The sequence below is a fragment of the Mobula birostris genome, chromosome 23 (assembly GCF_030028105.1).
Source record: "Mobula birostris isolate sMobBir1 chromosome 23, sMobBir1.hap1, whole genome shotgun sequence".
NCBI classification, from domain to species: domain Eukaryota; kingdom Metazoa; phylum Chordata; class Chondrichthyes; order Myliobatiformes; family Myliobatidae; genus Mobula; species Mobula birostris.
In genome coordinates this window covers 54,066,023-54,084,096 of record NC_092392.1, presented here as the reverse complement: position 1 = coordinate 54,084,096, position 18,074 = coordinate 54,066,023, and the positions used below count along the sequence as shown (strand labels likewise).

The window sequence follows — 18,074 nt, the reverse complement described above, 5'->3', positions numbered from 1 at the left end:
GCATCACCACTTAGAATGGACATAATTGATAGAGGTTGCCAAGGACTGTAGACTCAGTCAATTCTATCACAGACACAACCGTCCACACCATCAAAGACATCTTCAAAGGGCGGTGCTTCAGAAAGATGACTTCCATCATGAAGAACTCTCACCTTTCAGAACATGCCCTCTTCTTGTTTCTACCATCGGGGAGTGGGAAGTGAAAAGGATGGAAGTGCCCAGTGGCAGAATTATCTGGAGGAAGTGATTACCATGAACAAGAATGCTAAATCAAAGCGGTATTGCAGAGAGGTGGAAGGGAAGTAACTCCCAGTATCCCAGTACCCAGAGAAGGGCCAGGGGACGGCTGGTGGGTGAGAAGCAAGGTGAAACCTATACCATTCTGAGAGTCTAGAGTGAGGAAACCTGGGTTCTGTTGAATCTGTGATCACATCTATATATAAATACATATTTTGGCCTTCTTCAGCAGGTCTGCATTTTGACTACCTTGTTTCTTGTTTTATTTGGTTTTAAAATAAGTTTACTTAAAGCAAATATAAAACTTAAACTAATATGTTTCCTTCACTGCCTAAGAACACTCCAGCCCCTGCAGTGCCCACCAGTTCTGGAGCACCCCTAGTGAGCCAGCAGTCTCTTTAAGGCTACCTGGGCATGGGCAGAACCTTGGAACAGGGGAAGGAAGTTCGATTCCTTGATAGTCCACTGTGCCACAATGTGGGTATGTAATGACATTCACCTATCTATTGCTTTCAGACCAGTGGATTCTCAAGAACTATAAAACATTGCTGTACTATAGTTGTAGCTTTTGTCTGAGCCCTGAAAACAGGCTATACTGCTCTCTTGGTGTTCTTGAGTTATCTGACACTGCAACTCATCCAAGGAGAATCCAAATACAATGTAGAGCGCATTGCTGTAAAAGTAGGCACATGACAAAGGAAATAAAGTTGTCCAATTAAGAAATATGCATTGTTCTATGATTTTAAGTACCTTATGAGCAAGTTCATTACTGAGCAGCTACTGGGGACTGCTTAAAGTTTGGGCTAATTGGACTACGGCATCCTATTGCCCTTCAGTTCTTATTTAATGTTAATAATTCTTTACTTTATAAATGTGTTTCTGGTATTATCTCCCTTACGTCCACAGTCTATGTCAACCCATCAACCATAATTACCATCGTCCCAATGGAAAATGGCAGCACTAGTGCAACAAGAGGCCATAGTTACAGTGATGAGTTTTCACAGGTATTCTCCATAACTATGGTTAAAAAAAGAGTTCTCTTGGAAGAAACTAACAAATGATGCATTAAAACCTTGATTATTTAAGTGGAGAGAACAATAATTTCTGAAGCATATTAGTCTATATCTGGACTGATGGAGAAAAATTAATGTATGAAATATATACTTGGTGGCTACTTTATTAGGTACACCTGTACACCTGCACATCAATGCAAATATCTAATCAGCAACTTAATGCATAAAATCATTCAGACATGGTCAAGAGGTTCAGTTGTTCAGACCAAACATCAGAATTGGGAATAAATTTGATCTAAGTGACTTTAACTGTGGAATGATTGTTGGTGCCAGACTGGGTGGATGGAGTAGCTCAGAAACTGCTGATCTCCAGGGATTTTCATGCACAACAGTCTCTACAGAGAGTGGTGCAAAAACAAAATAACATCCAGTGAATGGCAGTTCTGTGGGCAAAAATCTCTTGTTAGTGAGAGAGGTCGGAAGAGAATGGCCGGACTGGTTCAAACTGACAGGAAAGTGACAGTAACTCAAATAACCACATTTTACAACAGTAGTGTGCGGAAGAGCATCTCTGAATACACAACACAGTCCCTTCTTTCGATGGCAGGGTGAGGATGAATGGGATTGGGAGGCTACTTCAAGTCTTCAGACTTTAGGCTTTCACACAATCCAGCTGCTAATATAGAACACCTTCTCTAATTATCTTTGGATCAGACTGACAGACAAACACTGTTGCAGTGTTTCCAAACATAGCAGGGCCTCTGTGCATGTCAATTGCAAATTACTCTGAGTCTTCGCTGTTAAAATAATAAGGACTTGAGTGGAGTATGTTGACCCAGTGTCCACTGTTAGTGGTGTCGGCGATATGAGACTTGAGATAACTGACAAAGAATGAGAGCGGAGTGGGAATTTGTTTACTCTGTGAGGTTTTCTTATTTGGAATCACCTGAAACAATAGTAACATCTAAAGCTGAGTTGTGTACTTTAAATCACAGTGAGGCGGAGAAAGAGCAGAACTTGGGACTGACTGCATAGGCTTTGCAAAGAGCTGGCATGTGCACAATGGCCAAAGGGACACTTTCCTGCAGTAAGCTTCTATGGTTATACATAATCAGAATCAAAATCCCAGTTACTATCACTAGTGTATGTTGTGAAATTTGTTAACTTAACAGCAGCAGTACAATGAAATGCGTGATAAATAAATACAGAGAAAATAAAGCTGAGTTACATTAAGTATATATTTGTCTATTCAGTAGTTAAGTGAAAATAAGTAATGCAGGAGAGCTTAAATAATAAAGTAGTGAGGTAGTGTTCATGGGTTCAATGTCTATTTGGAAATCAGATGGCAGAGGGGAAGAAGCTGTTCCTGAATCACTGAGTGTGTGCCTTCAGGTTTCTGTACCAGCTTCCCACCCATGTCCTAGGTGGTGGGATTCCTCATGACCGATGTCGCCTTCCTAAGGCACCGCTCTTTGAAGATGTCTTGGTCACTACGGAGGCTGGTACCTATGATGGAGCTGACTAATTTCACAACTTCCTGCAACTTACTTCGATCTTGTGCTGTGCCCCCCTCCCCCATACCAGACAGTGATGCAGCCAGTCACAATGGTACATTTGTAGAAGTTTTCGAGTGTTTTAGTTGACAAACCAATTCTCCTCAAACTCCAAATGAAATATAGCCACCATCTTGACTTCTTTATAGCTGCTTCAATATGTTGCGTCCAGGTTAGTTCCTCAGAGATCTTGACACCTAGGAACTCGAAATTGCTGACTTTCTCCACTTCTGATCCCTCTACGAGGATTGGTTTGTGTTCCCTTGTCTTACACTTCCTGAAGTCCATAATCAGCTCTTTGGTCTTGCTGACACTGAGTGCAAGGTCGTTGCTGTGACACCACTCAACTAACTGGTACATTTTGCTCCTGTATGCCCTTCCATTATCATCTGAAACTCTGAAACAATGGTTGTATCATCAGCACATTTATAGATGGCATTTGAGCTATACCTAGCCACACAGTCATGGGTGTAGAAAGCAGTGGGATAAGCACACATCCTTTTGACGCGCCAGTGTTCATTGTTAGCGAGATTGAGATGTTATTTCTGATCCATACAGATTGTGGTCTTCTGATTAGGAAGTCAAGGATCCAGTTGCAGAGGGAGGTACAGATAGCTAGGTTCTGTGGCTTTTCAATCAGGACAGTAGGAATGATGGTTTAAATGCTGAGCTGTAGTCAATAAACAGCATGCTGACATCGGTATTTGCATTGTCAGGTAATTGTGGAGAGCCATTGATATTGTGTCTGCTGTGGACACATTGTGGCAATAGGCAAAGAAAATTAGTAGTGCAAAAATAGAGGTAGAACAGAAAAAAATAGTATACATGTGTTCATTGTCCATTCAGAAATCTGATGGTGGAGAGGAAGAAGCTGTTCCTAAAATGTTGAGTATGTGTCTTCAGGCTCCTGTATCTCCTCCCTGATGGTAGCAATGGGAAGAGGGCATGTCCTGGGTGAAGGGGGTCCTTGATGGTGGATGGTCCCTTTTTGAGGCCTCACCTTTTGAAAGTGTCTGGGATTCTGGGAAGGCTAGTGCCCATGATGGAGCTGGCTGAGTTTATAACTTTCTGCAGCTTTTTCCAATCCTGTGCAATGTCCTTTCCATACTTGATGGTGATACAGCTAGTAAGAACGCTCTCCATGTTACATTTGTGGAAATTTGCTAGAGTATTTGGTGACATACCACGTCTCCTTAAACTTCTAATGAGATATAGGCATTGCTGTGCCTTCATTGTAACTGCATCAATATGTTGGGCCCAGGATAGATCTTCAGAGATGTTGACACCCAGGAAATTGAAACTGCTCATCATTTTCACTGCTGATCCATTGAATAGGACTAGTATGTATTCCCTCATCTTACCTTCTTGAAGTCTACAATCGATCCCTTGGTCTTCCTAACGTTGACTGCAAGGTTGCTGTTGTAACACCACTCAACCAGCTTATCTATCTCATTCTTGTACGCCCCTGGTCATCATCTGAAATTCTGCTATCATTGGCAAATTTACAGGTGGCGTTTGATCTGTGTCTATCCATCCAGTCAAGGGTGTAGAGAGAGTAGAGCAGTGGGCAAAGCATGTACCGTGAGGTGCTCCAGTGTTGACTGTCCGCGAGGAGAAGATGCTTTTCCGATCCACACTGACTGTGGTTTCCTGATAAGGAAGTTGAAGATCCAGGGAGGTACGGAGGCACCTGTTTTGGAGCTTGTTGATTAGAACTGAGTGTGTGATGGTGTTGAACGCTGAGCTGTAGTCAATACACAGCAGCCCAACATAGGTATTAGTATTGTCCAGGTGATCCAAGGCCAAGTGGATAGCCAGCAAAATTGCATCCATTGGAGACCTACTGTGGCAATAGGCAAATTGCAGAGGGTGTAGGCCTTTGCTTAGGTAGGAGCTGATTCTGTCTTTGGCCAGCCTCTCAAAGCATTTCATCACAGATTCATCCTCTTGAAAGATGTTCCAAAGTCATTCTCTGAGACACAGATCACAGGGATTCACACAGGCGCAGTTTTATTCTCCCTTTCAATATATGCATAAAAGGCATTAAGCTCATCATGAAATGAAGAATCATAACTATTCATGATGTTAGGTTTCACCTTGCCACATGTAGCAGCCTGCAAACCCGGCCAGAGGCATCATGCGTTCAATTCCATTTCTAACTTCAATTGGAATTGTTTTTTGTCCTTAAAATAGCCTTCCATAGGTTGTACCTGCTCGCCTTTTATAGTTCTGGATCACTGATCTTGAATGTCATAAACCTAGCCCTCAGCAGACTGTGAATCTCCTGGTTCATCCATTGCTTTTGGTTTGGGCATATCTGGTATGTTCCCGAAGGTGTACACTCTACCACACAGGTCTTTAAGAGGTTGTTGGCAACTGTGGCATATTCATTCAGATTCAAAGATAAATCCCTGAATATTGTACTGTCTACCAACTCAAAGCAGTCCTGTAAGCACTCCTCTGCCTTCCTTGATCTTCCTTTTTTGGTTCTCACCAGTGGTGCTGTAGTCTTTTGTCTCTGCTTGTATGCCGGGAGTAGAAGTACAAGCCAGGTGATCAGACTTTCTTGAGTGTGGGCGTAGAATCGCATGGTAAGCATACATACGGGTGGTTCAACAGTGGACAAATGTGTCGGGCCCTCTGGTTCCAGAGGTGATATATTGGTGGTAGTTGTCAGAGACTTCTTCAAGCTGGTCTGGTTGACATACAATACAATGATAGGGAAGGCCTCAGGGTGCACTGTTCCATGACTGCAGATCACGGTATTCAGCTTCTTCAAGGCCTGCCTGACGTGGAATGTACATCACTACCAGGATGATGGTGGAATACTCCCCTGAATTATAAGGAAAGGTTGGGCAAACTTGGGTCATGTTCTCTGCAGCAGTGGAGATTGAGAAGAGACCTGATAGAAGTTTATAAAATTATGAGAGTCATAGGTAGTGTAGATAGTCACTATCCTTTCTGCAGTATGAAAATTCCAAATACTAGAGACGTGCATATTGAAAGCAGGAAGGGGAATATTTGAAGGAAGTGTGTGGTGAAGGTTTTTTTTTACCCAAAGAGTGGTAGGTGCCTGGACCAGGCTGCCAGGAGTACTGGCAAAAGTAGATATGATAGTGGTGCTTTAAGATGTTTTTAAATAGTCGCATGAATATGCAGTGAATGGACAGATAGGAATCAGACAGGAGGGACTTATTTTAAATTGGAATTGTCTTTGGTGCCGATATTATGGGCCAAAGGACCTGTCCCTGTGCTGTACTCTTCCATGTCTAAGGTGACAATAATGGAATAGCTGAGGTAGGTAGAGTCCAAGGGCGTGGCAGCACCACTGGGAAGAGGATATGAAAGAGGTGATGGGGGGGGGGAGGGGGGAAGCTGGTGTCTAGTTTCAAGCTCCTCAATCTTGATCAGAAGTGATAAAAGGGAATGGCCAGGATGAGAGGGATTTTTGACACTGGACAGCCTTTCCATGAATATTTCTGCTGTGCCCCATGCCTTCGTTAAGCTATATTGATCTGTTTTATCATTTTTTGTATCCACACACAGAATCGTAGAAGCGCACGGGTGCAGGAAGGAGAGCCTTTTGCTGATCGTGCACAGGCCGGCCCAGGCAGCCAGTCCCAGGTGCTGCTCTTTCCCCGCCTCACTGTCAGTTACCGTATACAGCTGCATTTTAAATGTTACCATTGTTTCAGGTGAGTCCAAATCAGAAAACATCAAAATGTATAAAAAATGCCCATCCCTCTCTCTGCCTTGAGACTTATCGCAAGTCTCTCGTCACCAACGCCACTATCAGTCAACAAACTTCACTTAAACCCTTCACAATAATAATAACAGCGAAGACTCGAAGTTGCAGTTGACATATACAGAGACCCTATTATGTTTGGAAATGCTGCGACGATATTTGTCTGTCCGACCCAAAGGCAATTGTAGAGAGCGTTCTATAACAGGAGCTGGGTTGTGTGAAGGACTAAATTCTGAAGACTTGAAGTAGCTTCCCCACGCAGCTCACCCTCGCTCTGCCGCCGAAATAAAGCAATACAATGCAAAAACTGAATTTACAACTCCTCAACCGGGAGCTTCACAATGGTAAATATCACACTGCAGCCTCAATGGACGGTAAAGCGAATCTGTCTTTCCGTGCAGTAGATGAAGTCCACTTTATTGAGCGGTTCAGAACCATACATGAGGGGAGACGGAAAGTAACGTGCCACTTTTCCAGCGGATCCGGTTCTGAAATAGGTGGGGCTCCGGCGTCTTCCGAGCGTTCACACAAGCGGTGCATATATCTGCGGCATGCTGCGGGGCTTTCGCACGGATCCTATGTGCATGTGTGTTCACTGCGACGGGAGGCGGGACTCGGTACAGCCAAATCGCACCCCTCCGAACGTCATCTCTGGACCATCTGAGTATAAATAGCAGGGTTGCGGAGCCTTGCAATCCCTGGATTATGAGTGGTGTGAGGATTGCGAATCGCTTCGTTCGCAGGACCGCTTTCCCGTTTCGTTGCGCGCAGATATGGCACTGTCTTTCTGTGGCAATGACACCGCCAGTGCTTACAACGTCGACGACGGCGTCTTAAACAACGGCTGCTTCGTGGATGCGCTCAATTTAGTCCCTCACGTCTTCCTGCTTTTCATCACTTTCCCTATATTATTTATCGGTGAGTAGGTGGATGTTATTGGGGATGGGAGAGGTTTCGCCCACAGCGCGAGATATTTGGTCGCTTAGCTCACGGATTTGGGTGCGTTTGTAATTCAGGTTTTCTCTGCCTGCTTTCTTTAAGAAGCAAGGTCCCAGTCTGCCTCGGGAAGTCCACGACTCTTCGAGCTTTGTCTGGTCGCATTAACCCAACTGGGGTTCGGGAGAACGATTCTTCAATTCCCTTCACAGCTATCTGTTCGGGATTCGTGTCCACCCGTGCGTTTGACAGACAATTTCCTCCCAAGTAGCGAGTTGTGGGAGCAGTTGGTGGAACACTAGCATCTTCTCGCTGGAATCGGCATGGTCTGCACAGCCTGCCACTGTTCCACCAAAGAGAATGTTTAGCGTTACGTGGTCTAAACAGGGAAATTATAGAGGGACCAGTGGAAAAAGCGACCGTGATAGTTAGGCCTTCAGTGTAGGTTCAAGTGCTTCTCCAAACGCTCCTCATCTGTATCATGGTGTACGAGGAAACGATTATATAAGACGATCTCATTTGTAATTAGATTTTTCAGTCCACGTCTGTTGCTTCCAGGCACAATTCTTGTTTCATCTACTGAGAGATTTCGTCGTGCACAGACTAAGCAATTTGTTTAATTGCAACCGGATTAAATATACCTGATGTGCGATTCGATAATCGCACTGTTTAGCAGTGGTTTTATTGATTGATTTTCGAAAGACAATGTCACAGAACAGAGTGTTTTGTTTAGTAACAGTCACTTCGGGTCTGCTGGAACATCTTGAGGGCTCAAATGTTTTTATACATTTAGTTGGATGAAATTTAGTAGCGTTTCTATTGGAGAATATGAGAAAAATAGACTGCTGTTTATAAATATAATATTTCAGTGTTGAGGAAGTATATTATAACGGTTTGGTTCCGTCGAGTGATTAAAAACCGCATGCTTAAATGCAATTAACTTATTTTGACTGATTCACCTGGGTTGTTCTATTTTGGATGTAAGGCTTTGGTGGAATCTTGCCAAGATACCGTTAAGTCTTCATTTTAATCTTGGGATTTTTGAGAAATCTGGAAATAAGGTATATATTAGGAGGGGCTTGTTCTAAGGAGCGGATTTGGAAGCAGATGGAATATGGATAGGGTGGCATTAGGTACAGATCAGTACATCAGGCAGTTTCAGCCTAGTTGGATAGGGCAAACAAGATTAATTTTGTTTTTAGAAGCAGTGGTTCTCAATGCTCAAGTGCACACATTATGCAGTGTTTTTAAAAAAATAAAAGGCTCTTCCTGCATTAATTGCTATGTATAAATTATGGGGAGAGTGTCCAGCAGCTGCATCTAGTTAGAATGCAAACACCTTGTTCATCCTTCTCGCTTCTGATTGAGCATCCTGACAATGAGTGGTAGAGTGGAGAGCTGGCAAAGATTGCCCAACATCTTGTAGTTGCGCTAGTGAGTTGGCATAAATCCAGGTGAACATATTGCCCAACATTTGCACAAATAAAGTATGGCTGTTTATTAAGAAAGCCACATTCTTGTGAAAGATGGGCTACAACAACTTTACAGTTAACAAGAGCAAAATAATTGTAATTTAGAACACATAAGTGATAACTGGAAAACGGTGTGATATATCCATGGTGATTTCATTGGCAGGCAGATGTAATAGGTGATGAACAGAAAACATGTGCAAACTGTCAGAACAATAGTAAACTTAAAAAGAAGGCAATGTGAGACATACAACACACAAAATGTTGGAAGAACTCAGCACATCAGGCAGCACCTGTGGAAATGAATAAAGAGTTGACGTTTCGGATCGAGATCCTTCACCAGGACTGGAAAGGAAGGGAGAAGATGCCGGAATAAAAAGGGGAAGGGAAAGGAAGAAGGACAAGCTAGAAAGTGATAGGTGGAGCCAGGTTGTTGGGGAGGGGGTACGAAGCAAGAAGCTGGGAGGTGATAGGTGGAAATTGCAAAGGGCTGGAGAAGAAGGAATCTGATAGGAGAGGAGAGTGGAACATGGGGGAAACGGAAGGAGGAGAGACACCAGGGGGAGGTGGAAGTGTTAGGCATGTGGGAGAAGAGGTAAGAGATGAGAGTGGGGAATAGATGAAGAGGGAAGGGGGAGGGAAAAATTAGCGAAGGAAAAATCAATGTTCCTGCCATCAGGTTGGAGGCTACCTAGACTGAATGAGATGTTGCTTCCGCACCCTGAGAGTAGGCTCATGATGCCAGATGAGGAGGCCATGAACCAACATGTTGCAATGGGAATGGGAATAGGATCCTATTCTGCTACAATGAGGCCACTCTCAGGATGGAGGACCAACACTTCATACTTCTTCTAGGTAGTCTCCTAAAAGATTCATCTTTCTCCAGCCCTTTACCTTTCTCACACACGTGGCTTCACCTATCACCTTCCAGGTTGTCCTTCTTCCCCTCTGCACACCTTTTTATTCTGGCATCTTCTCCCTTCCTTGCCAGTCCTGATGAAAAGCCTTGGCCCGAAACATCAACTGTTTGTTAATTTTCATGGATACTGCCTGACCTGCGGAGTTCTTCCAGCATTTTGTGTGTTGTAATGGAGGATAGGAATTAAAATGTTTGGGCACTGGGGAATTCTGCTTTTGCAGATAGAATAGAGGTGCTCGATAAGGCAGTCCCCCAATTTATGTACGGTCTCTCACTGTAGAAGAGGCCACACCAGGCGCTCCGGATACAATAGATGACCCCCAACAGATTCGCAAGTGAAATGCTGCCTCACCTGGAAGAACTGTTTGGGGCCCTGAATGGAGGTGAGGAAGGAGGTGAATGGGCAGGTGTAGCTTCCGCCTCTTGCAGGGATATGTGACAGGAGGGAGCACTGAGGGAGCGATCCAAGCAGAAAATGGAGATTGGCCAGGGATGGTGGGGGGGGGGGGGGTGGGGGAGGGTGGTAAAGGTAATTTTGGTGGTAGGATCCCATTGAAGATGGTGAAAGTTGTGAAGAATGGTGTGTGGGATGCAGAGGCTCCTGGGGTGGTAGTCTGTTCAGTCAGCGTGAAGCTGGGTTGAGTGCTGATGTCCAGGAAATGGAGAAGATGTGTGTAAGAGCAGCATCAATGGTGGAGGAACATATATAGGTAAGAGATCCGGGTATGGACTAGATACTTTAATGTAGAAGGAATTAGGTAACCAGATGGCGGAGCTATCTGTTTGGGCCTCGTCTCAGAACACGACATTGTCCACTTCATTCCTTGCCTACTTGCTTCTGCAAGGAAACCTGCAAAGATTAAGGAATATCTTGAGGAAATGAAAGGAGCCACTAGCTGAAGGTGTCAACAACAGCAATGACAACCCCAAAATCACATGAAACAGACCAGAGAAGCTGTGTTTAGTTGATGAGTGCATTGAGTATTTGTCTTCTGGCCAGGACTTTCAGATAAACCACAAGTAATTCTATTGGCAGATAAGATAAAGCTCCTTAATTTCTAGAGGGGTAGTCATTATTAGATTAATGTAGTCCACAGCAATAGGAGATGTGCACAGGCAGAAAGGAGGGTTCCTCCCAGACATATTTAAACTGTCGAGAGCTGTTGTAACATGGTAGAAGATTTTAATCCTTAGTGAGTTTTAAGCATGTTGTAGGTGAAGAGTAAGTGGGAAATCTATTTGACAGTCCAGACTTCCTAGGTGGATACTTTAAGCCCTTGACCTCAACTCTGGACAGTCAGCTGTTTGGTGAATGTCACAATTCGTTGGTTAGAGGCTGAATTCAATTTAAAGTTAAAACTACGTTTGTGAATTTATTATCAAATTGCATATGTGTCACCATATACTACTTAGAGATTCATTCTTGCAGGCATTCCAAACAGAAGTTGGGATGTGGACTACAGATTACAACGGGAATTAGAAAAAACATGTCAAAAGGGTAATGTTGTGATAGGCACAGTAGATTTTAATATGGAGGTAGATTGGGAAAATGAGGTTGGTAATGGATCCCAGAAGAGTGAGTTTATTTGAATGCCTACAAGTTGGCTTTTTAGAGCACTTTGTCATTGAGCTTACTAGGGGATCAACTCTACTGGATTGGGTGTTATGTAATGAACTGGAGGCGATTAGGGAACTTAAGATAAAGGAACACTTGGGAGACGGTGGTAACAATATGATTTGAGTTCAACTTGAAATTTGATAGGGAGAAAATAAAATCTGATGTAGCAGTATTTCAGCAGAGTAAAGGAAATTACAATGGTATGAGAGAGGAGTTGGCCAAAATAAATTGGAAGGAAATGCTGACAGAGATGTTGGCAGAGCAGAAATGGCTTGATTTTCTGGGAAAAATGAGGAAGGTGCAGGATAGATATATTCCCAAAACAAAGAAATACTCAAATGGCAAAATAGTACAAATGTGGCTGACAAGGGAAGTCAAAGCTAATGTAAAACCAAAAGAGAGGGCAAACAACAATGCAAAAATTATTGGGAAGATAGCGGATTGAGATACATTTAAAAACCTACAGACAACAACTGAAAGTATCATTCAGAAGGAAAAGATGAAATATGTAAACAAGCTTGAAAATAATATCAAAGTGGATAAAAAAGCTTTTACAAGTATTAAAAAATAAGAGATGAGGGTGGATATAGGACCACTAGAAAATGAGGTTGAAAAAATAAAAAATTGGGACAAGGAGATGAACTAAATAATTATTCTGCATCACTGCCCACTGAGGAAGACACTAGCAGTGTAGCAGATGTGAAGGGTGTGAGAGAAGAGAAGTGAGTGCTGTTACTATTACAAGGGAGAAGATGCTCCAAAAGCTGAGAGACCTAAAGGTACATGAGTCACCCAGACCAGATAAGCTGCACCCTAGGGTTCTGAAGGAGGTAGCAGAAGAGATTATTGGTGCATTATTAATGATTTTTCATGAATCATTGGACAGAGTCCAATGACTCTGGCATGGTTCCGGAGGACTGGAAAACAGCAAATGTCACTCCACTCTTTAAGAATGGAGGAAGGCAGCAGAAAGAAAATTATAGACAAAAAATGCTGGTGAACACAGCAGGCCAGGCAGCATCTATAGGAAGAGGTACAGTCGACATTTCGTGCCGAGACCCGTTGTCAGGACTCACTGAAAGAAGAGATAGTAAGAGATTTGAAAGTAAGAGGGGAAGGGGGAGATCCGAAATGATAGGAGAAGACAGGAGGGGGAGGGATGCAGCTAAGAGCTGGAAAGTTGATTGGCAAAAGGGATATGAGAGGATCATGGGACAGGAGGCCCAGGGAGAAAGAAAAGGGGAGGGGGGGAAGCCCAGAGGATGGGCAAGGGGTATAGTGAGAGGGACAGAGGGAGAAAAAGGAGAGAGACAAGAATATATAATAATAATAAATAAATAAATAACGGATGGGATACGAAAGGGAGGTGGGGCATTAACGGAAGTTAGAGAAGTCAATGTTCATGCCATCAGGTTGGAGGCTACCCAGACGGAATATAAGGTGTTGTTCCTCCAACCTGAGTGTGGCTTCATCTTGACAGTAGAGGGGGCCGTGGATAGACATATCAGAATGGGAATGGGACGTGGAATCCTGGGAGATCCTGCTTTCTCTGGCACATCTTTCCCTCCCCCCCACCTCTGCTTTCCACAGGGATCACTCCCTACGCAGCTCCTTTGTCCATTCATGCCCCCCATCCCTCCCCACCGATCTCCCTCCCAGCACTTATCCTTGTAAATAGAACAAGTGCTACACATGTCCTTACACTTCCTCCCACACCACCATTCAGGGCCCCAGCCGATCCTTCCAGGTGAGGTGACATTTCATCTGTGAGTCGGCTGGGGTGATATACTGCATCTGGTGCTCCTGATGCGGCCTTCTATATATTGATGAGACCCGACACAGGCTGGGAGACTGTTTCGCTGAACACCTACGCTCTGTCTGCCAGGGAAAGCAGGATCTCCCAGTGGCCACACATTTTATTTCCACGTCCCATTCCCATTCTGATATGTCTATCCATGGCCCCCTCTACTGTCAAGATGAAGCCACAATCAGGTTGAAGGAACAACACCTTATATTCCAACCTGATGGCATGAACATTGACTTCTCTAACTTCCGTTAATGCCCCACCTCCCCTTCGTACCCCATCTGTTATTTATCTATTTATTAATTATATATATTTTTCTCTCTCCTTTTTCTCCCTCTGTCCCTCTCACTATACTCCTTGCCCATCCTCTGGGCTTCCCCCTCCCACTTTCTTTCTCCCTAGGCTTCCCGTCCCATGATCCTCTCATATCCCTTTTGCCGATCAACTGTCCAGCTCTTGTCTCCATCCCTCCCCCTCCTATATTCTCCTATCATTTCGGATCTCCCCCTTCCCCTCCTACTTTCACATCTCTTACTATCTCTTCTTTCAGTTAGTCCTAACGAAGGGTCTCGGCCCGAAACATCGACTGTACCTCTTCCTAGAGATGCTGCCTGGCCTGCTGCGTTCACCAGCATTTTGTGTGTGTTGCTTGAAATTCCAGCATCTGCAGATTTTCTCGTGTTGGCGAAAGAAAATTATAGACCAGTTAGCCTGACCTCAGTGGTTGAGAAAATGTTAGAGACAATTGTTAAGGATAAGGTTATGGAGTACTTGTAGACACAGGACAAAATAAGACAAAATCAGCATGATTTCTTTCTGGAAAAATCCTACCTGACAACCCTATTGGAAATCTTTGAGGAAATCACAAGTAGGATGGATAAAGTGGATGTTGTATATTTGGATTTTCAGAAGGCCTTTGACAAGGTGCCACACATGAGGCTGTGTCGATGATAAGGTCCCATGGTATTACAGGAAAGTTACAGACATGGTTAGGACATTGGCTGATTGATAGGAGGCAGCGAGTGGGAATAAAAGGGTCCTTTTCTGGTTGGCTGCCAGTGAGTAGTGGTGTTCCACAGAGATCAGTTTTAGGACCACTTCTTTTTACGCTGTATATCAATGATTTAGATGATGGAAAAGATAGATTTGTTGCTAGGTTTGCAGATGATACAGAGATTGGTGGAAAGGCAGGTAAGTGTTGAGGAAATGGATAGGCTGTAGAAGGACTTAGACAGATTAGGAGAATGGGCAAGAAAGTGGCAAATGAAATACAATGTTGGAAAATGCATGGTCATGCACTTTGATAGTAGAAATAAATGTGCAGACTATTTTCTAAATGGGGAGAAAATCCAAAATCTGAGATGCAATGGGACTCGGGAGTCCTTGCGCAAAACACCCTAAAGGTTAACTTGTAGGTGGGGTCGGTGGTGAGGAAGGCAGATGCCATGTTAGCATTCATTTCAAGAGAATATAAGAGCAGGGATGTGATGCTGAGGCTTTATAAGACACTTGAGAGGCCTCACCTTGTGTATTGTCAACAATTTTGGGCTCTTCATCTTAGAAAAGATGTGCTGGCATTGGAGAGATTTCAGAGCAGGTTAACAAGAATGGTTCTGGGAATGAAAGGGTAATCATATGAGGAATATTTGATAGCTCCATGTTTGTGCTCATTGGAATTTAAAGGATGAAGGGAAAGCTCATTGAAACCTTTCAAATGTTGAAAGGCCTACATAGAGTAGATATGGAAACTGTGTTTCCCATGATGTGGGAGTCTAGGACAAGTGCGCACAGCCTCCAGATAGAGAGGCATCCATTTAGAAAAGGGATGCAGAGAACTTTCTTTAGCCAGAGTATGGTAAACTTGTGGAGTTTGTTACCATAGGCAGATGTGGAGTCCAGGTATTTGGGTATATTTAAAGCAGAACTTGATAGGTTGTTGACTGGCCACAGCATCAGGGGTTACGGGGAGAAGGCCAGGGAGTGGGGCTGAGGGGGGTGGTGGGGTGGGGGGGAAGGATCAGCCATCGTCGAATAGTAGAGCAGACTCAATGGGCCAAATGACCTAATTATGCTCCTATGTCTTATGGTCTTATTTACAGGAAAATAAATAAATACAGGAGGATTTATGTAAAATGATACATAACAAAGACTAACAAACTACCAGTATGTAAAATAAGACAAATTGTGTGAATAAAAAAAATAAATAATACTAAGAATATGAGTTGGAGAGTCTTTGAAAGTGAGTCCTTGGTTATGGACGTAAACAACAGGAATTCTGCAGATGCTGGAAATTCAAGCAACACACATCAAAGTTGCTGGTGAATGCAGCAGGCCAGGCAGCATCTCTAGGAACAGGTACAGTCGACGTTTTGGGCCGAGACCCTTCGTCAGGACTAACTGGAGGAAGAGTTAGTAAGAGATTTGAAAGTGGGAGGGGGAGGGGGAGATCCAAACTGATAGGAGAAGACAGGAGGGGGAGTGATGGAGCCAAGAGCTGGACAGGTGATTGGCAAAGGGGATATGAGAGGATCATGGGGTGGGAAGCCTAGGGAGAAGGAAAGGGGGGAGGGGGGAAAACCCAGAGGTTGGGCAAGGGGTATAGTCAGAGGGACAGGGGGAGAAAAAGGAGAGAGAGAGAAGGAATGTGTGTATATAAATAACTAACGGATGGGGTACGAGGGGGAGGTGGGGCATTAGAGGAAGTTAGAGAAATCAATGTTCATGCCATCAGGTTGGAGGTACCCAGACGGAATATAAGGTGTTATATCGATGACTGCATTGGCGCTGCTTCCTACACGCATGCTGAGCTTGTTGACTTCATTAACTTTGCCTCCAACTTTCACCCTGCCCTCAAGTTTACCTGGTCCATTTCTGACACCTCCCTCCCCTTTCTAGATCTTTCTGTCTCTATCTCTGGAGACAGCTTATTTACTGATGTCTACTATAAGCCTACTGACTCTCACAGCTATCTGGACTATTCCTCTTCTCACCCTGTCTCTTGCAAAAATGCCATCCCCTTCTCGCAATTCCTCCATCTCCGCCGCATCTGCTCTCAGGATGAGGCTTTTCATTCCAGGATGAGGGAGATGTCCTCCTTTTTTAAAGAAAGGGGCTTCCCTTCCTCCACCATCAACTCTGCTCTCAAACGCATCTCCCCCATTTCACGCACATCTGCACTCACTCCATCCTTCCGTCACCCCACTAGGAATAGGGTTCCCCTGGTCCTCACCTACCACCCCACCAGCTTCCGGGTCCAACATATTATTCTCCGTAACTTCTGCCACCTCCAACCGAATCCCACCATTAAGCACATCTTTCCCTCTCTCCCTGCTTTCTGCAGGGATCGCACCCTACGCGACTCCCTTGTCCATTCGTCCCCCCCCATCCCTCCCCACCGATCTCCCTCCTGGCACTTATCCGTGTAAGCGGAACAAGTGCTACACATGCCCTTACACTTCCTCCCTTACCACCATTCAGGGCCCCAGACAGTCCTTCCAGGTGAGACGACACTTCACCTGTGAGTCGGCTGGGGTGATATACTGCGTCCGGTGCTCCCGATGTGGCCTTCTATATATTGGCGAGACCCTACGCAGACTGGGAGATCGTTTTGCTGAACACCTACGCTCTGTCCGCCAGAGAAAGCAGGATCTCCCAGTGGCCACACATTTTAATTCCACATCCCATTCCCATTCTGATATGTCTATCCACGGCCTCCTCTACTGTAAAGATGAAGCCATGCTCAGGTTGGAGGAACAACACCTTATATTCCGTCTGGGTAGCCTCCAACCTGATGGCATGAACATCGACTTCTCTAAGTTCCGCTAAATCCCCACATCCCCTCGTACCCCATCTGTTATTTATTTATATACACACATTCTTTCTCTCTCTCTGCTTTTTCTCCCTCTGTCCCTCTGACTATACCCCTTGTCCATCCTCTGGGTTTTTTCCCCCCTCCTCCCTTTCCTTCTCCCTGGGCCTCCTGTCCCATGATCCTCTCATATCCCTTTTGCCTATCACCTGTCCAGCTCTTGGCTCCATCCCTCCCCCTCCTGTCTTCTCCTATCATTTTGTATCTCCCCCTCCCCCTCCCACTTCCAAATCTCTTACTAGCTCTTCCTCCAGTTAGTCCTGACGAAGGGTCTCGGCCTGAAATGTCGACTGTACCTCTTCCTAGAGATGCTGCCTGGCCTGCTGCGTTCACCAGCAACTTTTATGTGTGTTGCTTGGTTATGGAGTCAGTTTAGCACCTGAGTGCAGTTATGCTGGTTCAGGAGCTTGTTGGTTGTAGGGAAACAGCTGTTCCCGAACCTGGTGGTTTGGGACCTAATGCTCCTGTACCTTCTGCCTGATGATAGTAGTGAGAAGAGAATACGTCCTCGATGATGGGGGTCTTCTTTGATGCTTTCTTGTGGCAGTGCTCCTTGTAAATGTGCTCAGTGATGGGGAAGGTTTTGCTTCTAATGGACTGGGCTGTATCCACTACTGTTTATAGGCTTTTTTGTTCAAGGGCTTTGGTGTTTCTATACCAGTCAGTGATACTAGTCAGGATTGCCTCCACTGGGCACCTATAGAAGTTGAACATTGGACTTAACTGACCAGCAGCAGTGGGAGGCTCTTCAGCAGGTAGGTAATTGGCAAGAAAGGAGCTTCACTTTAGATTTGAGGGTTTATTTCTGTGGTAGAGCAGGCTATAACATTTCTGATAGATGTGACTTATTGTCAGGATATCTTTACCTCCATAATGAGACTGCCACCTGCTTCATCCTGTCCAGGAACTTAT

The 18,074-nt window shown here is 44.5% G+C and overlaps 1 protein-coding gene across 7 annotated transcripts in view; it reads left to right on the top strand.

The window, feature by feature from the left end:
* The first annotated feature begins 7,255 nt into the window (after positions 1–7,255).
* Positions 7,256–18,074, top strand: part of LOC140186899 (ATP-binding cassette sub-family C member 9-like) — a 193,634-nt gene continuing 182,815 nt past the window's right edge. For all 7 annotated transcript variants that reach the window (XM_072241652.1, XM_072241653.1, XM_072241650.1 and 4 more), the window contains exon 1: positions 7,256–7,466. In XM_072241652.1, coding sequence (XP_072097753.1) covers positions 7,322–7,466 — 145 coding nt within the window. In that variant the 5' untranslated portion in view covers positions 7,256–7,321. The remainder of the gene's footprint in view (positions 7,467–18,074) is intronic.